Source organism: Channa argus, chromosome 5, assembly GCF_033026475.1.
Source record: "Channa argus isolate prfri chromosome 5, Channa argus male v1.0, whole genome shotgun sequence".
NCBI lineage: Eukaryota > Metazoa > Chordata > Actinopteri > Anabantiformes > Channidae > Channa > Channa argus.
Window position 1 is genome coordinate 6,583,142 of NC_090201.1, and position 25,714 is coordinate 6,608,855.

General features: G+C 42.4%; 1 protein-coding gene across 5 annotated transcripts in view; it reads left to right on the top strand.

The window, feature by feature from the left end:
* sema3fb (sema domain, immunoglobulin domain (Ig), short basic domain, secreted, (semaphorin) 3Fb) overlaps positions 1-25,714 on the top strand; it is a 58,154-nt gene that overhangs the window by 10,485 nt on the left and 21,955 nt on the right. For all 5 annotated transcript variants that reach the window (XM_067505094.1, XM_067505097.1, XM_067505096.1 and 2 more), the window contains exons 3-5: positions 24,528-24,688; positions 25,056-25,118; positions 25,586-25,705. In XM_067505094.1, coding sequence (XP_067361195.1) covers positions 24,528-24,688; positions 25,056-25,118; positions 25,586-25,705 — 344 coding nt within the window. The remainder of the gene's footprint in view (positions 1-24,527; positions 24,689-25,055; positions 25,119-25,585; positions 25,706-25,714) is intronic.

Below are 25,714 nucleotides of genomic sequence, written 5' to 3' on the forward strand. Positions count from 1 at the left end.
GTAATTTGACATCCATCATCTCTCACAGATCAACTGTGTTATCTTAGCTAAACATAAAAAAAACTGTTCTTCCTATTTCTTCTATAAAACTGGGGATGCAATTCAAGTTTTTATAATCTGCACTTTCTGGGTTTCAGCAGTTCCTATGTAAACCAGCCTTTATAAGTATTTCCTTTAAGTACTTCCTGAGCTACAGGGCCAGCCGTATCTCTAGTTGGCCACGGACCACAGGGTCAGTGGTTTGATCCCCAGTCCCGGCTATGTGTCAAAAAAACTAGATCCCAAGTTGCTCATTGGTGTGTTTGTGTGACTGAGAAGCAACAGTGTAAAGTGCTTTGGATAGAAGCGCTATATAAGCGGCCATTTACCTCCAGCTTCTGTGCAACTCATCCACAACACTGCTTGTCTTCAGATTCTCCTGTAACACCTCCCTCCAAGCCCACTTCTTCAACTGCCTGTATCTAACTCAAAACCCAGCGCTGATACACCAGACCTTTGGGATCTGCACCCCCATACTTCCAGGCCTTCCTCGCTTTGTCTTAAGGGGAAACCTGGATCTTTCTTTGCTACAAAAAGCCACCACAAATTCAATCTTGTTCCTTCTGTGTGGCTATAAAATGGTCGACTTTGCAGATTCAATCACTTCTTGTGTTTGTTAGCTTTAAAGAAATGTACATGAAGTACTTATTATCACCACTGTGTTTCTATATAACATCCACTCTCAACTGTTTTACTCTCACCAGTTCTGGTCCTTTGTTCAAGTTGTATTCATTTCACACTTACTGCTGGTTGCCTGTAATTCTGTTGATCTTGGAATCAAAGTTATTACGCTGTTACACAGACTGATGTCCCTCGGGGTAAGACCACTGCCCTTTAGTGTTAATACATGTAATCTAATCATGTTTGAATGACATTTCAAGCAAGATCAGTATCTACCGCTACTCAAGTTTGTGGCAGTGTTGCCAACAGGTGTAAACGTTTGTTTAAAGCCTGTTATTATGCATCTGGAGATTTGTGGTGATATTAGGTTTATGGGAGTTTCTCATTAGGATTTAGTGTGAGGATGTGATCCCGACTGGGACAGTCAAGGCCACTGCCCCTCCTCCCCCCACCTCGATCTACAACTTCAACATAATTTCTCACCCTCTGTCAGTGGGGGCTCGCGTTTCAGATGCGATATCGCTTCCTCTGTGCTGTAACTTGCAACCAGTTATTTGACCTGTCTTCTCTGTGGCCTACAGTAAATACACCGTGACTGAGAGAGTGCTCTGCAGTGAAACCTCAGGATCGGGCGGAAAATAATTATTATGTGTGCTTTATGCGACCAACAGTCCCAACCTTTAAATTACAAAAAGTAATTTACAATAATTAAAAAAGAAGAAAATTCTCACATTTAAACATCTAAAACCATAATTTATTTAGCATTTTTGCATAAGGAGGGACTCTTAGGAATATCAAAATAGATGATGAGTATGCTAAATAAGTTCCACTTCTGCATTTTGTACCATGTAGCACATAAGCTGCATCATAACATAATTCGTCTTTTAAAAGCTTAAAAGAAGAATCATACATTTTAAGAGAACAGAAAGTATGCTTATGAAAAAAACTGGTCACCTAAAATTAGTTTCATCCTAATCTTTACAGAGGCTCCAGGACTTCTGATTACAAACTTGTGTAAACATTATTTTGTGCCAGTGATGGTGAAGTAATTTGCTGACATGTAGATTAACTAAGACACAGAGGTATGAATGGCTAATGTGCTCAAATAGAAGCCACACACCAGCTAAATAAACTCTCTCCACTGCCGCTCCACGTATGATGTGTCTGGTTGTTGTTAGTGAGTGAGGCTGGATGCCGTGATTAGGCTGAGTTAGGTATCACATCAAAAGGTGAAACTGGGGCTGATTGGAGCCAGATCTGGTGTAATCTGGCTTTATGTTACAGTTCCTTAAAAGAAAACAGTACCTATGTGATGAAATACAGACAAGGCAGAATTAGACCTCTTTTTCTAAATACAGTACATATCTCGCCAGGCTCAAGCAGATCAGTAGAAAAGTAGTTTTCAGAAACTGGATTCTATATTGATCATTGCTTTGGAGTTCGCTCAAGCATGTTAAGACTAAACTCTAGTCAGCATTTCACCCAATACTCCCATCCAGTCCTTTTAGCATATTCATTTTCCACCTCCCACCTCCTCATCTGATCACTGATGAGGTCATACACCATTTCACTTTGGTAAGGGGAAATGCAGCTGTTTGGAAGACACACTGAAGAGTTTAGCCCCTAAAGCACTCAGGCATAATACAATGCATGCACTTTGATGCCTTTGTAGTGAGATGTTTTTGAAATGCTGATTTTGGAAATTTCCCTACTGACGCCTCCCATTTGATGGTGGAGTAGGTGTTAATTGAAAAGTGTAGGGATGGACTGTCGTTACTATCCATTGGGCCAGCGGTGACCCCTCCCCGACAGGCTTTTTTTGTTGACCCATCCTTTCAGGCCCCCTCCTGTGGTGGTGCCTCCTCTTGATTGGTGAAGGAGTGTAAAAAGAGGAACCCTGGCATGCAGCTCCCTGTGTTGTTGTTGTTGTTTGGCATCGCCCACACACTCTTCTCTCTGCGAAGGTCCAATGGCTGCAGGGGCGTTTGTGTAGGTTTGCCTCTTATTCACACAAGTTCATTCACATTCTGGGAGACCCGGGGGTGCGCGTTAACCCGGCATCAGGCCTTTTCTATCAATGAATACGGCGCACAGCATCCCGCAGGCCTTTTTCTGTGCTGCCTATACATTCCTCTGTCCAGGTCCGAGGAGCACCGCTGTGGAGCTGCAAAAGGAGGACTGGGGTTTAGAATGGAGGTGAAAAACGAGGTCGTCGGATTGGAGGAAAAAAGAAAGTTAAGAAAAGCAAATGAATTGTTTACGTCCTCCACTCCAACCTGGCGTTTTGCCAAGCCCTTAGTGGGTGACGTGTCCCAACATAAAAGCACAGAATCATAAGTATCAGGGGGACTGTTTGTGAAACTATACTAATGCTCTAATGTTCACTTTGTTCAGTTACTCACTTGATTCTCTGATCTCCCTGCTTGTTTGTCTGAGTGTGATGTACATGCTCTTGAGCTTTTTGAGCCTCTTCATTGTTTTGTAAATCTTCAGAGTAGAGGGGGTGGTGTTTGACTTCTTAACTCAGTTGCTTGTTTTTCTGCTTAGCTCCTCAATAGAGGGTTAATGAATACTTTATTGCCACTTTACTGTGTGGATCTTAGTGGTCGTATTTAATTTCCCCCCGGGGACGTCCCGTGGCGTTTCCCAGAGTTTCGGTGCAGCCTACTTTGCATTTCCTTTCTGTGGGAAGACAAACGGGGCTCGAGTCCACGTTGAAGCGTTGTGATGGAGGGAGGGTGAGACAGAAAAGAGGACGGAGAGGAGGAAGAGAGGCAGGCTAGGATTTCACTCGTACTTCCCTCCAAACTCTCAGTCAGTCCACAGTGTCTCTCATGGGCTACATTGTGGATCAGGTTTTACCCCCACTTCTCTTCTCCCACCATCCCAGTTTTGACATTCTTATGTTTTTATCTTCCAGGGAGAAAATAAAAGACAGACAACCAGGATGGTCAGTGAGGAATTGAGTTGCAGAAAGTGTAGGAGTTTGCTGGATGGGCTTTCCAGGGCAGAAAGTTGCACACACAGAAACAGAGTAACTAAAGACCGTTGGACGTGTCCACCATATTCTGTCAGCCTCACTGGTCTGTTATCAGGAAGCCACGCTTACACATTTATGCTGCCTTCACAGCAAGAACAAATTTTCTAACCCCACTTCAGGTGGGTATTGACTGATGTCATTAACCACCTTTCTGGTGTTTCTCCTTTTCTGCTCATAACTCAGTCAGATGGAACTCAGTATTGCAGCTCAACTGTGACAAGTGTTTGCTTTTTTAAAGCCCGTAATTAAGTCCGTTAACCTCCCCTTTTTCCATCACGGGGCATACCCAGAGAAGGGGTCCCCGCGCCCACCACTGTCACGCGCTACACACTGTGGTGAGGAATGGCTTTTTAATAGAGACCTCCCAGCAGAGAAAAAAAATACTAGTGTAACCAGCCTGAGGGGATACTTAAAACCGACAAAAAGAGCAGTAATGAATAAGCAGTCCTTCCTGTTTTCCTAAATGTGGAAGCAGCATTGAGGAAAGGTAATTGATCTGAACTAATTAGCAGTGGAGAGATAAACGATGGTGAGGTGAGATGTGACGCCTTTAATGACACACTGAGGGGTTGGACTACCCCGTGGGATTAACTATTCAGTGACTGCACTGAGGCTGAGAACCCACTGTAAAGCTCACTCATGTGTTTGTGTTTGTGGGTTAATCTCCAAGGCACCTTAGGACTCACTGGGTGCACTGGAGTGTGTGGAAACAGCTCGTAAATAAGCCAAGTATTCTGACATAACTTGGTTTGGAGCTGTTCTTGTTTCCAAAGTTCTTGGTTTTTTTTTTTTTTTTTTTTTTCATGGGTGGAGTGTTGGATTGGAAATAATATTGCCAGTTGGTGAAGTTTGTGTTTTGCTTGAGCTTATGCAGTGATGTGAAAGGTGCTTTCAACTTTAACTCATACACGTGTTGCATGTGAGAGCATGAGCTGGCTGGCTTTGGCTGTGGAAACAGGGTCGATGCAATTGTTTCAAAGCAGGGATAAACGCTGCATCAAAACAACAGGGTCTGGAGCAACAGTACAGGAAAGCCCAGTGAAATTAAATCAAGAAAGTATAAACCATCGGATTTAAAAATGAAACTTTTTAGTTTCATGATATCGCCATGCTATGTTCACCTTCTAAAAACATGGCAGGTTGAAAAATGTCTCATAGAATCTAAAATCCAAGTCATGTCATGTCCTGAAATAGCTTCAACAAGCAGTCACTGTGATTGCTGATAGATGCAGTGATGAGTCTTTGCACAGAAGAGGCTGAACCTCTGTCTTTTGACTACACTGACTTTAATGCAGCCCCAGTTCACTCCCTTAGAAACATGCCTCAGCTGCCTGGCAATGGCTGCCTCTTGAGATGTCAAGAAGCTTCACTTTCATGCATTAATTTGAGGAAGGTCTAAACCAGCTCTGAAAAGATCTGTCATGACCACAGACAATCATTGATACTTTACCTGTCAAGAAAGTTTCCTCTCCTTTTTAATTCTCCATTAGAATTTGTGAAGAATTTTTTTGTGATGGGTGCTTTCAAGCAATATTAAACATGTGTTGATACGCCTGTGGACATTATCATTGTTTGGTCTCAATGGTGTCTCACATTGGCTTTAATCAGAATTTAGGAGTGGCAGGAGATAAATGCCGTGAAGGTAAGTGCTCCTGTTAAATGCTCCACTTCAGTGGAACTTGAAGCTGCTGCCTCCATCCTTCAAGTGCTTGTTAGAAAATAAAAAGGCCTTGAGGTTGATTGTGATAAATATCGTCCGAAAAAACGAGTCCTTGCCAGCAATACATCACTGTTAACTTCACCGGGCTGTACAGCGAGTGGGATATTTATGACTTTATTCTTGGTCATGTAAGAAATAGCAAAACTTGGAAAAAACTGCTGCCATGAAAGCTCATCTTGGGAATATAGAGTAAAGTGAGTATAATAATATGCACATGTTGAAACATTTTTACTTATTGTTTGCATCATAATCCTGCAATGAGCGTTCAAAGCTCTGTTGTTTTCCTTGTGCACAGCAGTTCACCCACATCAAAGTGCTGGCAAACAAGTTGTGGTTTATGGACATGGTGAAATGTGTAATATACTACAAATCATTGGAATATAGCAATTTCTACTCCTTTAAATGCAACGTATAGACACTTTACTGCAGTAGTACTGTAGTTTTGTAAATGTTTGCATGTGTTTGTCATGAGGTACCTGTCAGACATCCACTTATATCAGTGTGTTTGAGACTTTTCTGATGTCATGTTACCTTCAATTGTCACCTTTGACCTGTTATATGTATGAGTAATATGTTACTCATAAAAATGAACACATTGATTGGAAGTATACAAATTGCATGGCTTGGAAAGGAGTTGGGATTTATCTAACACACACTCTATTAGCAGTAAATGGGCTAAAACATGCAAAAAGCTCTGGCATGACCCTTTAATGGTGATGCACACTAATTAATCTCCCACTGTTCCCAGTGGTGATACACTGTAATTAATCACACATTATTCCCAAATATTTTCTTTGCAGTTTTCTTTTGCAACTCCCCCTGGCTGGAATACAAGCCATACATCTCTGATGAATTCCGCACATTCTCAATATAAACTTGCCTGGGGAAACAGATTACTCTCTCCTCGCACAGAGGTTCCAGAAGAGCTCTGTTTTGACTTGTCTTGTGTAATTGCTGTGTCAATTAAAATGTTTTTCAGACTCATCACGCGGGTGGGGCAGGGGCCGCGAAACTCGCGTGAGGCTCTGTTTCGTTCGCAGCTGTGCAGCTCCTGCAGTTTAGATGCAAAGATAGTGAGTAGAAGTGAGGACGGGGAGCAAGAGCAGCCGAGCACTGGTGGCAGGATAGCGTGTTCCTGTGCAGATAATATAACAAATTCATTTGAGATATGAGTAACAGAGAGGCTATATTACTATGAGATAAAGTACTGTTGACTTTTTAGGAAAGTGTCAGAAATGGAGCAATTTCAAGCAAAGCTCTAATTAAGTGTTTAAATTAATTCCTTAAATTACAAGTTTGTCGCCTTCACAATCTAAATTTGTGCTTTGTTTTTAAATTTTCTGTGAAATGTGAATGTTAAGGTCATGGCTATCTACCGATCATCCCCAGGGCCAATAAAAACATGCCATATTAACACACTGTAGCTGGCTTTGTTCCAGTTGGCACTGTGCAAAAAATCTATTATTTTGTCTTTTGGGACACCAAAGAACTCAACCTATGATGGTTTTCATACCAAATTGACAGTTAATTGCTGGGTGCTGCAGGGCCATGACAGAGTATGAGAATGAGACAGATCTCCCCACACTGAACTTTATGCCCCTGTAGTTGCACCATAGCTGAAACACACCAGCATGAAGTTGCCATCTACCCTGCAAACTGTGATACAGGAGAGCTCCCAGCAAAAGAATGCAGGGTTGTCCACTAAAAGGATTTGACCTGCATGAACTTCTGCTGTAACACACTGCTTCAGCAAGTTAAGTACATGCAAGTGCACATTCCTGGCATATTCTGCCATTATCATTATGGTAGAAGATAAAATAGGTAAAATAGGTAAAATGAAGTGTGTCCAGGGTTGTAAGATCCCTGTTGTAAACCAGTTTTTTGGCGTTTGATTCTTTTAACCAAGCAGCACTGGGCTGTGATGCTAATGATGCATAGTGGCCAAACCTGATTTCTACAGCTGAACTACACGTTCGTCATATTTAGTTAACTCACATTATTTAAAAAACGTATCTGTAAAATGGCAAATACATTTAACAAACTCTACAATTTGATCCATTAGTTTCAATAACAGTTGGAAAGTTTAGAAGAGCTCCCGTGAAAGTTTTGTATCCTCTTTGTGTGTACAGCGACACATCAGGAAGTCAGCCAGTTTGGCCAGTTAAAGACACAATGGATGCTGTCAGCCAGCTTGACTGGAGAAGAAATCTAGTGTGCACACTCTGTGGGCCCAAAACTGTGAAAGCCTGCAGGAACATGGCAGCAACTTACATAGTTCTGTACATCCAACGTTCCATCTGTACTGCCTGGACCACATTTAATCTTCTCTGTACCTGTAGCTACACGCCCCGCTAACACAGACCCTTGCCCACACTATTTGTGATCTGAACACCCACTAAGGGCTTAGCTCCAAAGAGGAGCCCTCAAGCTCCACCAAAGCGGAACATTGCCTCAAACTGGGATAAAGTTGAGCTTACTGTAATTATCTCGGTTACACAGGGTCCCCAAAAGGTTTTCCCCTCTACTCTGGATTTTTGAGTTTCCTCTTCTGTTCTGAATTTGTCATTTGTATCTTAATGGATGAATAAATTACAAAGCTATGCATTCAACAGTGTATAGCAGTGAGAAAATCAGTTTTGGGCCTCTTCATGCCTCCTCCCCACTGGCTCTTGTCTTTACCATCTAGGAATTCACTCTAAACAAAAGATGTATTTTAGCCACTTTGCAATCCATACTTCCGACCTCCTCCGTAGCTCATTACCTATTGCCAGAGCTCCTCAAGTGGAGGGCTGCAGGGTCACAGAGTAGGATATCCCTCCTGTCAATCAAAGACCGGGCTGTCAGGTGTGTCTGGCTGTGGTGGAGTTAAACCCAAGCGGGGGAAAACTGACTGGTCATTAAAATCTCGCAGGGAGGCCGAATTTTGATTTTTGCCAAAGCTCGGTATATTTCCACAGCTGTCAAGCTGTCTGTATGTCTGCTGCCATGTGTGAATGTCACCTCAGGCATGACTGAGTGCAGAGAAACCAGTTTCCTCCAGGTTAATGAGGAAAAAGGATAATGATGAGGCGAGGAGGACAGATGAGGAAGTGTGGCTGAGGTATGATCGGCTCTGCTTTCCTGAGAGTGTTCTTTTAGTAGGCTCTATCAGACTTGTGTCCCAAGCTGACTCGTACTCATATGGAATATGGTCATATGGTTGTGACTGCAGAGGAATTTGATTGAATGGGTATTGTTTCCTTCCTCAAAGTGAATGCACGGCATGGTTTAGAGAGTTTTGAAGGAAATGCATCCTGGGGCTACACTAATATCCCCCTCAGTCAAATCCTGAGGAGATGTGATATAGAGGAAATTTAATTAAAGTGATTTGGATGGCAGTTAAGCTAAAAACTCTTCATGGGCTTCAATCTTGGCTGATTTGTTTTTTAAAACGCACTTCATCTAGTTTGCAGTGTTTGTAGTTACCTGCTAATGGTAACCTCAGTACTGGCCACTGTGAGGGAATGTGGTCATGGTGAGCCTGCTGAGGGACATGTATTCTAGTACAGTGAAGTTGTTTGCTCCATTTAAACTTTTTATTTACCCTTCTCTTCCCCTCAACCATCTCCTCCCCTCGCACTTACTCCCCTGCTGTGATCTGCTTCTATGCCAGCCTTAAAAGATATAAATGACAGTGGATTTGAGAGGCTTTCATGGTACGTGAAGGGGAGCCCCATTGTGAGCTTGAAATGTTTGGGGTCAAAGCAAGGCTATCATGGACCCAGAAGAATTATGGATGTGTGAAGTGTGAGTTTGTTATTGAAATGATAAAAAGAAGTCCTACAGGGGATAGTATATCACACCTCTCCAAAAAACATAATGCCTTTTATAAAGAGTTCGGACTTGTCAAATGAAAAAGGAAGAGTGTTTCGAAAGATACATAACATTTTTTCCCCACCTGGTTGTTGTATAGCCCTGACCTCTAAGTGCACTCAGTTGGAGAGATTTCAGGCTGTGACAGACCACAATGCCGCCCCATTAGCTGAGATAAGGCGAGCAGAGATTGAGAAGCTCAGATCATGAGTCATTATGGGGAGTGCAGAGCTCTGGTCACAATCGCTGCCAGAGCGGGATGCTCTCAATCGTGGCTTAGCGGCAGCACAGCCCAACAATCCCTCAGCCGTTTCCCACCAACTTGCAGTTAGGCCATACTGGTAGAGTACCCCAGCAGGATTTTCTCTGGATTAACCATGTCAAATATACTATCCAGGAATAATGAGGCATAGCATCAGCTTTTTCCACCTGACACTGTTTAAACTGCCAGAACAGCCAGTAGGTTTATTACACTGATGTGGTTTACTTTAATTCCCATTTATGGATTCTGTGTTTCCTTGGAATGCTGTGGTTACACATAAGGATTGGCGCTCTTCGTTTCCCCTTGGGTCACTCAGGTGTTCTTTTATGTGAATAGAGCATTTGGCGTCTGCTCAGACGAAGACTGTCTGGTATAAGATAGATACTAAACAGGTGTTTTGAACTCTCTGAGAACACTGTTAAACACTTAAAAAGGATGAATTGTTGGGTGTCATTTTTTTAATAGTCTTATATCTATAGGTTTTGTTGATGAAATCACAAATTGGGGTAAAGGAAGACACTTCAGTAGGCAGGAAATGAGCAGACAGCCTGTCTGACAGTGTAAAAACTGTTTTTTTTTTTTTTTATCTTTTCGGCTTATCCTGTGAGTTCCCATGTGGATTCGGCAGTTTTTACGCCGGATGCCCTTCCTGACACAACCCTCCCCAATTTCCACTGGGCTTGGACCAGCACCGCACAGCTGGGGATGGGAATGGGCTGTCAGGTTCAGTATCTTACCTAGAGACACTTCAACGTATAGCCAACTGCCTTTACCAACTGAGCCACCCCCCCCCCCCCGTCTCCACTGTTTGGTTATTATTACAAAAATAATGATATTGTTATACCATTGTTATACTGTATGCCAGTGTGTTGGTTCACTTAGTTGCCACATGATGACAAGTTAAGTAGTAAATGCTGTAAACGCTCAAGAAAGACTCGGTGTTATGAAGCTTTTAATGGATTTCCATGTGTTGTGTACTGAGATACTCCCTCATTCACCCCCCACCTTCGTCCCATCCTCCTGCCCCCGGGCTAAATGCTCTGACTACATTTTGGCTGATATTGATCAAACCTGAAAGGGGAGCCCTTAAGTGAATGTGTAACAAGTCCCGGTAATCAATGATTGACAGTTGGTATTTCCCTTATCAAGGTCACTTTGCCAATTTCAGTGCATGGACGAGCTGCAGGGCAATTAAGCAATGACTGAGAAAGATGGTTTATGTTGTCTCTTCAGATTTTGCTGTACCAGAGGGAAGTGAAGCTAAGAGAATGACAGCATTGCCTCAGCTCCAAGAGCACAGAACACAGCTGGAAGGAGAAACTACAATATCTGCACCCAACTAGATAAATTGCTGATGGGAAGAGCTGTAACAGCTATCACTGTTCAACTGGGACACAACTATAGTGCTGTTAAATTCCTTTAGAATGAGTAAATCACAGTCCAAGTGTGATATTCTTAGCCATTTGATTCTTGTAATGTATCGTGTATGACGCAACAGAGGCAACCTGTAACAGCTGAATTTCGCCCCCCAGTCACTACATGTCACAACCTGGTTCTACCTGAAGTCATTAAATATATTTCGACAAGCCTATTTCCTCGTAATGTGTTGAAATAAAAGCTGATCATTAAATGAGACCCTGCTGGGCTGTCAGTGAAAGGTAAGACCCATCAAGTTCACCGTTTATGAGCTGATTATTTAAAGGTTACAGGGTCTGAATTGCTTCTGATACAGGCAGGATTAATTCTCTTCTGTTTGGGAGTGTGAAAATTAATGAGTCTCTGATGCTTTAGAAAGCACATTGCCTAAAATTGTTAAGGTAGTGCAAAAGAGGCCTTTCTGAGGGGGTCTGAAGAAAGAGAATGAGGGTTCTTTGGCTGCATGTATCTCTTTTTTTCTGTGAATGCTGAGGTTTTGGTCAACATCGCCAAATTAAACAACTTCATATTCTACCTCAGAGGAACTGGAATGAGCCTCTCTCATTTTGAAACTTCCATCTGGATTGATTTCATTTTTACTTATTTGTTTGCTGGTTTGCAGACAATTTCAATTTACAGCCTTTGTTGCAGTAATTATTATTATTATGGTAAAATAATTATCACATGTCTCCAGTTGCACACTTGTGTGTGAGGTGCCTACATGTTTCACTGGGGACACTAAACGTACTACTACGTCTATATGTGAGTCGGAGACACAGCAAAGACATGCAGACATACACCGATCTCTCTGTCACCCACTCTGTCTGTTTCACTCTCTATCTATCTCGTGCAGTTATCAGACTCATTTTATCACCCTGTTAGCTGCAGAGAGATTACCAGTGACAAACTGGGATGGCTAAATCCGCTTGGTAAACTCAATGACCCTGCAAACCACTAACCCCACCCCACCCAAGCCACTATCTCTTTATCACCACCTTACATGGATATAGTGTAGTGTGCCAAAATAACAGTCTTAACACAGTTAAAGCTCTAAGGAACAATCAAGGTGAAGACAGATTTTAAGCATTGGGTGCCCCCGAACTATATCATGTTATGCAATCATAACCTGCAAATTAATTTGTTGAATGGAAAAAAATGAAATGGACTTAGCAATTGTTGTTAGCAGTTGCAAGTCCTCAACATTTGTCAGGGTCATTGTTAATCTCATGGTTATGGAGAACACGTACGTATTAGTATGCACTTAGCAGTTTTTTTTGTTTTTTACTTTGATGAAAATAAAGTCCCTGAAAAGACCCTGAAACCTAAATTGGTCAGTTGAGGACATCTCTCACCAGATTGAGTCCTCGTGTCTTAATGGGAACCTATTATCTCGTTCTAACTCAGAAAGAGGATAAGGGTACAGAGCCTTGGAAGGCCCCTTAAAACTACCATGGTTTAGGACTATCAGGCTTATAGCACCAGAGATTAGAACAGACAGTGGCTTTTGCTCTTTGCTGTCTTTCACCCTGTACATGGATCTAGTTTAGTGACTGCAAAACTGTGTTGGTTCAGAAGAGACTAGGGTTGAGTTGTGCTTTAGTAGAACACAGTTTGAGTGAGAGACCCTCAAAAGTCTGAAAGTTTCCAAAATGATTAGACTATTGTAAAAGCTCCTCTGAGGAGTCCCAAATGTAGCTTTAGCCCCATGACCCTCCACTACCATGGGCGCCTGTGTTAGTGGTGCAGTTCATTCTGGGCTTACCCGAGCTAGACGGCAGCAGCCGAAAACACAAAGGTGTTTTGAAAAGACTAATCGCCTTCATTTCAGATCAGCACCCCTTTAATGGTGAAAGTAAGTGATGAGGCAAAATGCAATGATGCAGCTGACACACACATGGAAAAAGGGGACTTGTCCTCTAATCCTACTTCCTGCCCTTAAGGCCTGGGAATCAGTGATGCATCGGAACCCAGCTGATCACCTACGTCTGTTCAAAGAGGTAATGAGTGAGCGGGATGTCCCGTCAGCCTCCTGCATTCATGCACATCATCTGCCTCACATCAAGTAGACATCAGTGACTGATGAAACCGCCCCCCACCCCCACCACCACCCACACGTAACAAACAGGAAGATAAGCGCTGAGGTGGCACTGTGTGGTCATACCCAGTGTGAGGCAACAGTGGGAGACCAGTGGGAGGAAGAGACCTGGAGCAGAGCCACAATGGCTGCTGTCACAATCTGTCCTGCCTTCCTGCCATTCTCAGGAAGGGGCTGGAACAACTGGCCTCCCACACTGTGACCCCACACTGGTGTAACAAATGAGACATTCATAACCACAAGGCATGATGGTTGGCCACTGGTGTCACATATATTAGGTTGTTATATCCTGTGTCTGTTCAATTCTAAATCTTTCACTGGCCTATGAGGATGCACCTGAGAGACACACAGATGTATTGTCACAATGAGACATTTTTCACTGCTGCCTTAAATAGTTTGCTCAGTGGTAGGTTGTGGCTGTCAAGAGAGCTCTCTTTCTTTCAATTCAGTTTTCAAGGAGAACTGTGTTGCTCCACTAAAAGAAATAAAACGTTGAGTTGCTCTCCTTCTTTGGGTGGAATCAGCTGGGACTATGTGGATGCACACTGACTGTAACAGAGAAAAACATGGAAAACAGTTGACATAAATCTGATGAAAGTATATATATATATATATATATATATATATATATAGACCTTCTATATATAATATATATAGAAGGTATTCCCTCAGTGTATTCTCACAGAAATAACACATCCACTGAAACACTACAGTTTAAAGAATCACTTTGTTGATGAAATTTGACAACAGCTTTCACAACGGAAATGTGTTGTACTAACTGTTCTAAGAATAATTTTTCATATATTAATTCAAATTCAACTTGCTGCTGTCCTCAAATAATCTTCCAATCTATCACAGGTATTAACCTTGTTCTGTTTTTGGTTATTTGGGGTTTTAGTGTTTTTCTTTCACTTTTCCCATAGAGCCCTAGACTGCTCCATGTAGTCTAGCTTTAACATTTACCAGAGTGGGGAGACTGAGAGACATTCATCTTCATTACAACAAGGCTGTTCTGGTTTCATGGCTGAGTGTTTCTCCCAGGTGAACACACCCTCTGGAACCAAACGTTGGATCCAAAGACAGGAGATTGTCTATCTCAGCTTCTGAGTGTGTCCAGTGTGTGGGGATTAAGGTCTGACAAGAAGCTGAGACATGCCAGGTTAAGATAAAGGAGGCTTATTGTTACAGGGTTGTTTATCTATAGTCTCTGTGGCTGTTCTTCTGTAGTGGTGCGTCTTTTTCTTTCTGATCCAAACACTTGAGTTCATGCTTGTCGGTTACCTCCTTATGGCTACTGTACTAAATCAGCATTAAAATTGAATTTATCATGCTAAATGTATTCAGGAAACCAGAAGGTATGCACATAACTGTGGTCAGACAGATACCATATACTCATGATTCATTGGTTTGTGTGGTGTAGTAATTCACAGTAGCTGTGTGTGACTCTTCAGTGAGCTGGAACTCAGGGTTTGGAAGTGTTAGAGTGATGGTAGTGATGTTAAAACTCAGAGGCCAGTTAGTCACACTCGACATAAAGTCTCCCTCGCTCTACCACGAGCTTGTTGTGATTCCAGACAGGCCATTCAGTAATGCCACTTTACCCCAGGCAAACCCTGTTTCCTGATTCCACTTAGGCTAAGGAGAGTTAACCCTGACCCTGAGCTAATCCCAGATTAAACCAGAACATAAAGCGTGCCGCTGCTGCCCAGCGGCCTCTGGCCTCCTCTGTCTCATGGCTCCGGCTGCAGGAGTCCTTGCTAAAGCAGGTTGTGTCTATGCACAGACCAGGTCCGGTTAGCCTTGTGCCATTTAAAACAGTCCAAAGAGCTCAGAATGATTTTGTTGGAGGTGACAATCAGTAACATTTTGGTAGTGAAAAAAATTTAATTGATTCACAACAACAGTCTGGAAGTGATGTGGGATGGGAATTGGGCAAGATGTGTCACTACTGAGCCGAAGATTGTTAATAAAACACATGTCCCTTAAAACAGAGCAATGTTTAAGCAGATGTGTGCGATTAAATCAGGACTCTCTTGGGAGGATCTCCTTCCCTACTAGTTTTCCACATTCACGTCCTCCTTAGCTGGACGTCCACTTTTATAGGTTTCTACTGGATTGAGAGAGAAAGGTGCTGTTTTATTTGGAGAGAGAATGCATTACAGGTCCCCCAGCATATATTATTGATTTAAAATGCATTGGGGGTTTTCGTTGGTAGTCTAAACAAGGGAAAGATTAAAAGAAGGGAGGGCGACGGTATGGCTGATATACTGTAAGTTTTGGCCGCAGATTCTTTGTTGCATGTTGCAGATGTCCAGATTCTGTACGAAAGCACATCTGTCTGCTGTTACAAGAGTTTACATGAAAACTGAGACAAATGTGTTCCTCCTTTCCACTCCTACCCCCTCAACCTTTCTGCCTGTCCATCAGTGCACGGGGTTTGGCAGGCAACGGGAGAGGGGCTTAGGTGATGGGAGCCAGAGGGCCAGTGATAAGGCCATTTCTCCGCATGAGAGCTCATCAGAACTGACAGTGAATACAAATTGGTGCCATTAGCAAAAGGGTTGCCGGGGTGGGGGTGGATGTGGGAGGGGCAGGGCACTACAGTGGTTTCTAATTATAGAGCGGGTAAGCCAAGTGGGTTTGCAGGGGCGTGGGGTTGTGTGGGGTGCTGCAGTGGTAACGAGGTGGTGACAGTGGTCAACAGTAAACTTTCACATCTCACACTGACAAGGACTGTCATGGTGCAACTTGTGAATACTATGAGGTCAGGAGCGCTGGGTAATGATGTGTGATATGGGAGTGCTTTTAGTGTGGCTCCATTATGACGGATCAAGTTTAACATGTGCTGAGACAAGAGAGGGTCCCACCTTTTCCCTAGTGAGAGACCTCACAGCAACAGCAATACAAACATGTTGTGATTAGCCATGTAGCAAGTAGCTACTGGTAAAGACCAGGTAAAGGAATGCCTGGATGGTCTAAGCAGTTTTAGGTGTAGATCCTCATGTGCCATGATTGATTGTAGAAGACCACATTCAAGGTTGGGGTCTCTGCAGTGTTTTCCTTAAATCTTGCTTTTCAAATGTCATAAAGTGTGTAAAATCCTGGAAATAAGAGATTGTATCTTTCAGGCCTTTTTGCATGATTGTGGCCAATACAAAACAATATGATATGGTATGGTTTGGTATGATGCAATGCGATGTGATAAAATACGATACAGTTTTATTATCAGTTCTCACTGAAAATTATTTTTCACAACAGGGCTGTTCTATCCAAAGACAAACCTATAACAACAAAAGTAACAAAGCATTTAATAATCACAGAAACAGTGAACATTCACATCTCGGCATAAATAGATGTGTAGTACAGGAAAGCTGTAGTAAGTCTCGATTTTTGTAAAAATTGGACAATTGTACACAGGTTAGAAAGTAGTTATGCTGCTTTTCACTTTTCGAGTGTAACACTATGACAACTTTTAAGGAAAGAATATGCATAAGTGTGATTCATTATTAGTAAAATAAAGTAGGCAGAAAAAAGGTAGCCAGGTATTTGTGATGATAGGCGTGCAGAAAGCAGAAAGCTGTAGGACTTTCACAAAAATACACACACACACACACACACACACAGAGGATGCAATGAAGCTTGACCACATCGCTGACAGCACATCACAAAAGATTACCATTCCTCTGTGGGCCGGGCATTACCACTGGGTCAGATCATATCTCTGGATCCTGTGCCATTGCAAATGTATTATCTGCTGAATGACACGTCCTATCTGATGTGACACTATGAGCAAGCTTCTGACTACTTTTATCATCCACCGTCCCAAAGAGCGGCTAAGCTGACGCGAGCAGCTGCCGCGCTCCCTTGCTGTTATTGTTCCTTTTTTATTTAGCAGCACAGCTAACCTCATACCCACTCTCCTGCAATCACACAGGCATTCTTTAACAACTGTGTCACTTCTCTACAGGCTATGAAGCATGCAGCTTACACAAACCCAAATAACTCATGTAAATGTTTGACATGAAGACAAGTTGTGTTGAAAGAGACTGCTGAAGGAGAGGGAAAGAAGGTGCTGTTTGCCCTGGGAGTCGCTGATTAGAAGTGACTCTGGGTTCTAGTTCAGTCCAGTGACCAGACACTTCTCCAGATGAAGGAGAGGGCTTTAATCTTCATCAGGCTATTTGTATGCTCAGTGGTTGCCCTTATATTAAGTACTTTTTTATCCTGGAGAACGTTATGCAATATTAAGATAAGAGAGAAGCACATCTTAGATGCAGAGGTATCTGTATACAAGGCAACTCTACTACTACTTAGAAAATTCAGTAATATCTCATACTCTCCTTATTAACATACAACAAACTAATCTGAGAATGCAGTGGCTTGTTTTGTGAAATGTACACAAAAAATAAAACCTGGAGTACAGGAGTTCTTGTGTTGTTCTGCTTTTTACAATTGTGTCAGAACACATTGGAGGAAGGTGTGAATTCATTTACACCCAACAGTTAAATACCGCGCAGCAAGTCAATGGTTAAACATCTAAGTTTAAGTGTTGACTGAAATTGCTGTAATTAAGTAGTATATTTCCCAAGTTATTGCATTTAGACCAAAGCATCATCCACAGCAAAGCCAAGAATATTCTCTGTTTGCCAGTGATCGGCATGTTTGCAACAGATAAGTAAACAGAAATCTGCTGAGGCAACATTACTGATCGACACATTTCTCCCCGGGCACACAACAGATTGCAGATGCCCATGTGTTCAATCTCAGCCTGATTCTACCTCCACTTTTTTGACAAACATACCAAGCAACGGCGGACCTCTAGCCAAGAAAGAAATGCACCTTTAAACAGATGCACTGGCAGCCGAGACTGATGAATATTTCACTGACTATAAGACGCATATGAATTAATGAGAAAGTCTGAGACTTCCATAAGGTGGTGCATGTCATGTCGAGCAATTCTGTTAAACCTGTGGCACTGTCGCCTGTAGCATCTCAACTCATTGTTAAAAGTTGACCTAAGTGCCAAGTAGGTAACGCTGCAAATCATAAACACAAACAACCGAGACTGTTTTGTTCAGAGCTCCATCACTGCAGTTGAAATGAAGCGTGCCTTGTGAAAAGTAATGTGATTGTCTTGAAACTGGAGTTTTCCTCCTCTGCGTTGACAGCATTCAAAATATTTGGCCAGGATTCCTGACAAGTGCTGCCTTTGATGTGTGAGAGCACGCCACCTCTCCCGCCCCCTCTTAAACACCCTAATTATCACTCCTGCCACTCTGGTGTGTGTGAACTCACACACCTCTTTCTCACGAGTTGGAAACTGCCTCAGGGCAGTGCTCAGGTAGTGCAGCTTGTTTTGTGATGTGCCAGGGGCTAAAGGGGTATTTCTGTCACTTTATTATACTGCCTTAGAAGTTTGAATTAAACTCTGGTTAACGCTGCATTTCAATTTAGAGTCATATAGATCAGTCAGTCTGGGTGAACCAGCTCTTCTGCTTCACACTGAACTTGCTATGTGATCCTTGGACAGAGGGACGCACTGGTGCAGTGGCTGCACTTTCTAATTATCAGCCACACGTACCACAAGGGAAAACCACAGACCCGTGAACTGAGCAGCTGATTGCTACAGACTCGGCTCAACATTGCCCAGTGCACTTTTCTTGTTCAGTGTCAAAGCAACAGACCGCAAACTTTTGTTTCTTACCACCACCCCCATCCTCCTCCCTACCTTCAGTAATTCTCTACAGGGAGTAGTGTCAGCTTCAAGCAGCAACATGCTCTGCACTGTCACTGGCAGCGGTCCGCACTTTTAATTTACCCAATTTGAAACCAGAGAAATATGCAGTGGTGTGGAACACCCATATCAGTGTCAAGGAGCGAGTGTGCACTGCACCGCTGAGTGCCAAGATGTGTATTTACTCCCTCTGTGTTGTTTAAACATGCACTCTGGTCTTTTCCATGATTCAGTCACTTGCATGATGGTTCTTGTGAATTTGCCAGGAAAGTTATGAGCGGGGTTGGCTGTGCACTGTTAGGACGGACGGGACGCAGCAATCATTTCTTAAGGTGAAGATATTCTTCTGTTATCGGAGCATACGGCAGTGTAGGATGCATTGACAACTGAATGCATGTGTGTGACAACATGGTGGGAAATCACTGAAGAAGACAACAAATAACCAGTGAGCTTTTTTATATCTGGATCCATGAGCTTTACACTGCACTGAATGGCAAATAACCTTTACTGTCTAAACATATTTCCAGAGTAAACTCACTGGCTTTTTATCAAATATGGAGAGAGATGCTATAACATGCAGTCCTACTGCCCTGCAGTTCAGTCTTCAGCCACGTATTCTCTGAGGAGGAGAACTGGCTCAGGCTGACAGTAAACTATAGGTGCTTATTAATGATCATCTAAGGAAGATTTGGCAGTAATTTTTGTTGATTTGGTTCATTTCTTCGCCACATTTAAATGCCCTTCCTGAGGCAACTCTCCCCAATTTTACCCAACTTGGGCTGTTAAGGGTTCAGTGTCTAGCCAAGGGACAAGACAAGTAATCCTCCAACCCTGTGGTCGGTGGACGGCCACTTTAGCAACTGAACCACTGCCACCTCTTGCATTAGGATGGTAAGAAACATACAGCAATAACTACACACCTGGGGCACATTTCACCACAGAAGCTGAGGGTTTAGCATGTAACTTCCTTACCAAACCCTGCAAACATTTATTCATGTCAAGTTAAAACATGCACTGGAGTTCAGTGTTGCATTTACCAAGCCAACCTGTACAGTGAACAGAGGACTGAGGTGCCCAACCAACAGCCACCATTATTCAATCTCAGGAAAGAGCGGAATCTAATAAAGTAGTATTATGTATCTATGTACTTTCTGATGTTTGGATCCTTGTTCTAGCATTAAACCTTCAGGACTACAATTAGTAGCAGTTCAAACAGAAAGCTTTTTATGCCACGCTTAGGCCACACAAAAACAATATGATTAAAAACCAAAGCTCAATAACATCACTGGTTTTTAAACCCTTGCTTGTCAATAGTACAAATGTACATATTTTGCTTGTGGCTACATTTCACCTTGAAAAATTCTATTTTTTGCGTGTTATTGACAAATGCCTCAGCACATTAAGCAGCACAACTGATATGGATATTTGATTTTCTGTGGGGAACGTCATGTTGCTTTTTCAGGGTTGTGAATGAACACCAAACAAACCATTTTTGTAAGTGGATGTATTTAAATCTGCTTCACACGAAATGCCTACAATAAGACATTATTATCCTATTGTATTTAAATATTAAAATCTGTATATATATATATATATATATATATATATATATATATATATATATATATATATATATATATACACGTACAGACATTAGATTTTTTGTCCATTGGTTCCTCAGGGATCAAGCTCTGTAACTGATCAGAAGATAAATCTGGGGGGAGATGGTTAATGGATTAGGGCGGGGATAAATTAAAAAATTCAAAACCAATATTCATTAATAAAAACATCTTTGTAATTTTTATTGTTAGATTTACCTCTTTTAGCCATTGAATAGTTATTTAAATAAAAGAAAAAGCTAAAAAGGGGAAAAAACTGCTCATGGACAAAAAGCTAAAAAGGGGAAAAAACTGCTCATAGACATATACTTATACAAATCCTCTCTATCCAGACACTGCTTTCCATATTTGACACTGACCTGTGGAAATTTCCTGTTTTTGACGTGCAGAAGTTTATTTTTGACAAATGAGAGACCTAATCTTAGAGGGACCCAAGAACAGCCAGACCCAACCTAAACAGAGCCAAGGGTACTTGATGAAATATGTGACCAACCAAAGCTGAGAGAGAACATCAGCAGCAATAGTGAAGATTATTAGATCCATTTATTAATGTATTTGATCAACTCATGTAATAGTAATATCATGAGATTGTCTTAAAGATAAAAAAAAGCTTTAAAGTTAACTTAAAACTAAAATTGTATCTATTAAATATTATATATCTTGTTTCAGTTCTCTCATCAGGACGGGCTGAGTTTTGAAGCGCTATCTCTGGCTTCTAGCATCTGACACTGCCTACACCTGGGCCCACTCAGTGTTTGGTTTGGAAATTTAGACCCGACTGTTAAAGTGGTCCCTTCTGAAATATAGAAATGCAATGAAATATAAGTATATTGTAGAGAAAATGAATATACTGGCATAAAACACAGTTAACTCTAAGTTGTACTTAAACTGAATAATTGAGTGAATGTCCAAATTTACTTTCCACTACTCATTACTGGGACTTGCTGGCCCATTATCTGAAGTGCTATGGTGCGTCTCAAACTTCTGCTGTGCTGTACAACCTTTGGCAGTTGGCACTAATGCTAACATTAAGATCTGCATTCAGGACTCCCCTTACTCAGCTCCCTGTCCACACACACTGGCAAAGGCCTTTCTTATTGCCATAGCCAAGTGTTGAGTTATGGGAACTGGCAGCGGGCTATGTCAGCCAGCAGCACCTTGGGATTCTGGAAGAGAGGAGAGGATTGTCTGTGTTCAACAGCCTAAGGAAAGTGGACGAGATCACTGGTAGACTGAGAGGTCTGAGCTCCCACTCCAGCGCATGACTACATATGCACTTCTTCTATACATCAACAAGATAGACTGAAAATGGGGGGGGGGGAAGGAGCAGTCCTATGAACTGACCAGTTGTTTGTGTGCAAGTGCAGGCAAGCCAAAATGTAAATGAATGATAGTCTGGGGATCGGGTTCCCTTACCGGCTTACTTTCACCTCTAATAGAGCCATTCCACAGGGAGGTGGAAACAGTCCTGTCCTGAAACAAAGCCCCTGCTGTGTGTGTGCAGACCCCCCAGAGTGAACCCTAAACCGTACACGCCGTAATGGGCTACTTTAAGAGTTTATCTGGCTCTAATAGACACGCATGTACACTGTTCCCAGTCTCTAAAAATCCAGGATCAGTCTGTGTGTGCGGAAAATGCTGTCATGCCCTAATGTGGCTGTCAAAGAGCACAGTAGTTCAGCCTCTCTGAGCCTTTCCTGTTTGAAATGGTAATCTCCCACTGTGACGGTGTAGTTGTACCTGGGTTTAGTGGACATTCCAATATATCCTAACTAAATAGAATGGGAATAGTTTTGGGACCCTGTCGTAATTTAATTTTAGATTTTTTTTAAACTCAGCTCAGTGGAAGCATTTGAAATTGTTTATTAATGGAGCAAAAATGTTCCTGCTACCCTACAGATTCCTTTTTATCTTTACCGGCCCCTCCTCAGCATCATTCTGCCTCAGTCTTTCCAAGCTGACTGTGACTAAGTGTTTGCCCTGCGCTGGTCTCAGTCTGTGGACCTGCTGGGCTTGTTTCCACAGGTGGCCTGACCTCCAGAACAGTGCAGCAGGCAGGGCTCAGCCTGCTGCCATAATACATCCTCGATCCACATCTCACACGAGCCTGACACCATGTGGCCCTGCCTGAAGCAAAAGTTGACTTTGGGACTGAGCTGAGAAAGGCTGACAAGTTTAGGGAATGATGTGGAGCTGCTGGAATGACTGCACATAGCAATGTTCTCACAGTTTTTTTTTTTGAGTGAGAGGTTTCAGAAGGCCCAGTGGCATTTAGGCTTTAGCATTAGATCCATGCTGTGCAGTATTAATCTAGGATACAATACTTCAGTTCTAATTCATTAATTCATAATACAAGAGCAAGGTTCTTCAGGGTTAGTTTTTTTCAACAACACCATTCTCCAACAGGCGTAGCCATCTGTATTGTAGTCCATGTTGCAATTAGATATGGACCGTTGAGGTAAGAGGACATAAATTCCATTTCAGTGGACCGTGTTTTTGCTGCGACGTGGAATCCAGACATGCTATGTAGCACATTCAGACCGTCCTCTCTTTGTATTATCAGGTGATTATATTACATTTGTGTTTGTTTCTTAACGTGAAGCTCTCCAAAGGAAATGTTGCCATGCACTGCTCAAATTCCCTCCTAAGTTGACAGATGGTCCCATCCAGCTACTCTCTGACAACAAACACACACTGAGAAGTTGCTGACACCCTGCTTCGAATGTGTGTGTGCGTTTTTATCCGGTGTGTTTCTCTCTGTCCACACATATAGTGCATGGGGACTCATCTTTCAACTTTAGTCTCCAACATAAATAATCACAGGTTCCAGCCACATGTTACAACTCCTCTGCACAGAGCCTCTGACAGCTGTCAATCACTCTGCTGACCTGTAAACATAATTTGGGGGCCACAGTTATTAGATCAAACTGTACAAATATAGCCAATCTAATGCTATTAATCTCTGCTTATTGACGTAATGTTGCTTTAAATATAGATCAAGCTGGAAAGACGGGTAATATCAGATTCCATAGGGAGTCTGTTTAAAAAGGTCTCTAGATGGTGTTTATTTTAAGGTCCAATGGTGGACATGTTGATGGCTTTGCATGCTTTGGTGTCCAGACCTCTTCCTCAGAAACACTCTCAGTAACTTCAAACATACAGAACATGACCCCACATATAGAGGTCTGTAAAAAGTGGCTATTGATCAGGCTGTCTTGAATATTTTAAAATTGTGAAGTGATATCTAGGTTCTATTTTTAAGTTGGGGGGGGGCTGACTACATTTTGTGCTTCTTGAACCTCTGTTCTGACATTTTATGAGAACCGTCAAACAGAACTAACTGTATTTGACAGTTTATCCTCTGGTTTCCCTCCACCGCATTTTAACCGCTAAACCAACGCCAGAGTTTTCAGATGTGTTTCAGAAGTGTGTGGTTCTCAGCTTTCTGTGGTCTGCTGCCCGTAGAATAAAGCAAAACAGTGAAACAGGACTTTTCTGGTGTTCGAATGAAGACTCTGTGTTTGTCTAACAATATGCAAATGCCACCTTCTAATGCCTTTCCCCTATAGATTGTAAGGGAGTGTGTTTGCCTTTGGTGTGGCATGGGGCCTTTGCTGTCTTAGCAGTGGCCTCTCAGCCCTCCCTGTAGTTGGTTCCTGACCCAAGAAGAACATATCAAACAAACGCTCCAACATGTACCTAGAAGAAGATTGGGTTACTCTCAACAAGAGCGGACATGCCAAATGCACTGTGTCCCCAACGGAGGACCCTCTTCTGATCCCAAAGCATGTAATGTTCAAGCAGGGATCGGGGAGTTTAAACCCTCTGAAACTCAGTATATTCACATTACATAGAGTGTGAATTTGTAGCAAACATATCCATGTGCGATATCTTCTTGAGCTTCTCATCCACTCAGGAGGTATTAAGCCATCAACACAGTTTGAGAGTTACTCTGTAGCACTTATGTGCTCTTAGCTCTAATGTGTGTTGTTAAGTTACAACAGCCATCAGAAAACTGTATATGGGTATGCAAGAGTGGCGTGAGGAATCTATCAGTTGTGTGTGTGTTGATATGTGCATGTGCCCCCACAGCTTTCATTAATGGATATGTATTTCTGTCTCCAAATAGAACTCAGATCCACTGGTACCGCTCACCACTTCGCGTACCTCCTCAACACATCCGACTACAGGATCCTGCGTATGGATGAGGACCATGACCGCATGTATGTGGGCAGCAAAGACCACATCCTGTCACTGGACCTCCATGACATCAACAAGGACCCACACATTGTAAGACCGCGCTCATTCTTCACTTTTCCTTGTCCACTTTGGCTTTTGAAATGGGCAGCTACACAAGAGTGAAGCAACCGCATTTACCTCAGCACTTGCAGCCACTTCATCATGGGAAAAAAGTTCTGGTCTACTGACCCAGGAGGAGCCGTTTTGGTTAAATCCCCTCTTGTTTTGGTTGGACTGCACTTTTTCTGGTGTTGGGTTAATAAAACAGTGCAATTGGGTTTCAATAGTTCCAGCAGGACTAATATTAGCCTGGGTGGATATCTCTGTTGCACCTTTAGCCCCAAAAATCTCATAAATGCCAGCGATGTAAAACAGGCTGGGCTTTAGCTATAAAATGTCCTCTGTTACCCCTTTGCAGATCCACTGGCCAGTGTCCGAACGAAGAAGGATGGAATGCCTTGTGAGTGGGAAAGATGCCAGTGTAAGTACCTGTGTTCACGGCATAAAAAATCTCCTCAGAATCATTCATTTCAAGTGATTTCCAACAATTTGATCATATGACAAATATGTTGTTTTATTAAACGCAATGCAATAAAATCACACGGCTCCCTTTACTGTAGCCACCTGTTATAATATGGGGAACCTGTTAAAAATGAGGTTCACCTGTGGAGTTCAGGCTTGGCCTAGTAAAAAATGCTGGTTCCCTTCTGTCTGGCCAAGGAGACAGGTATGATTGGCGTGTAGGAGCCCAGTCAATCTCACCATTCTCTTCTCTGCCAGACCAAGAGAGCACAACATCATGATAGATTGTTTGATATATTGTCCAACTATATATAGAATCACATTATTATTGATGTATTTTCAAACACTAGACACTCAGGCTTAGCATACTGTAAATCTCCAGGAGGCGTGCCAGTAAAATTTATTGCAGATGCTTTGTGTTTCCAGGAGGAGTGTGCAAACTTTATTCGTCTCATCGAGCCCTGGAACCGAACTCAGCTGTACGTCTGTGGGACGGGAGCTTACAATCCAGTCTGTACCTTTGTTAATCGCGGACGCAAACCTCAGGTAAGGATC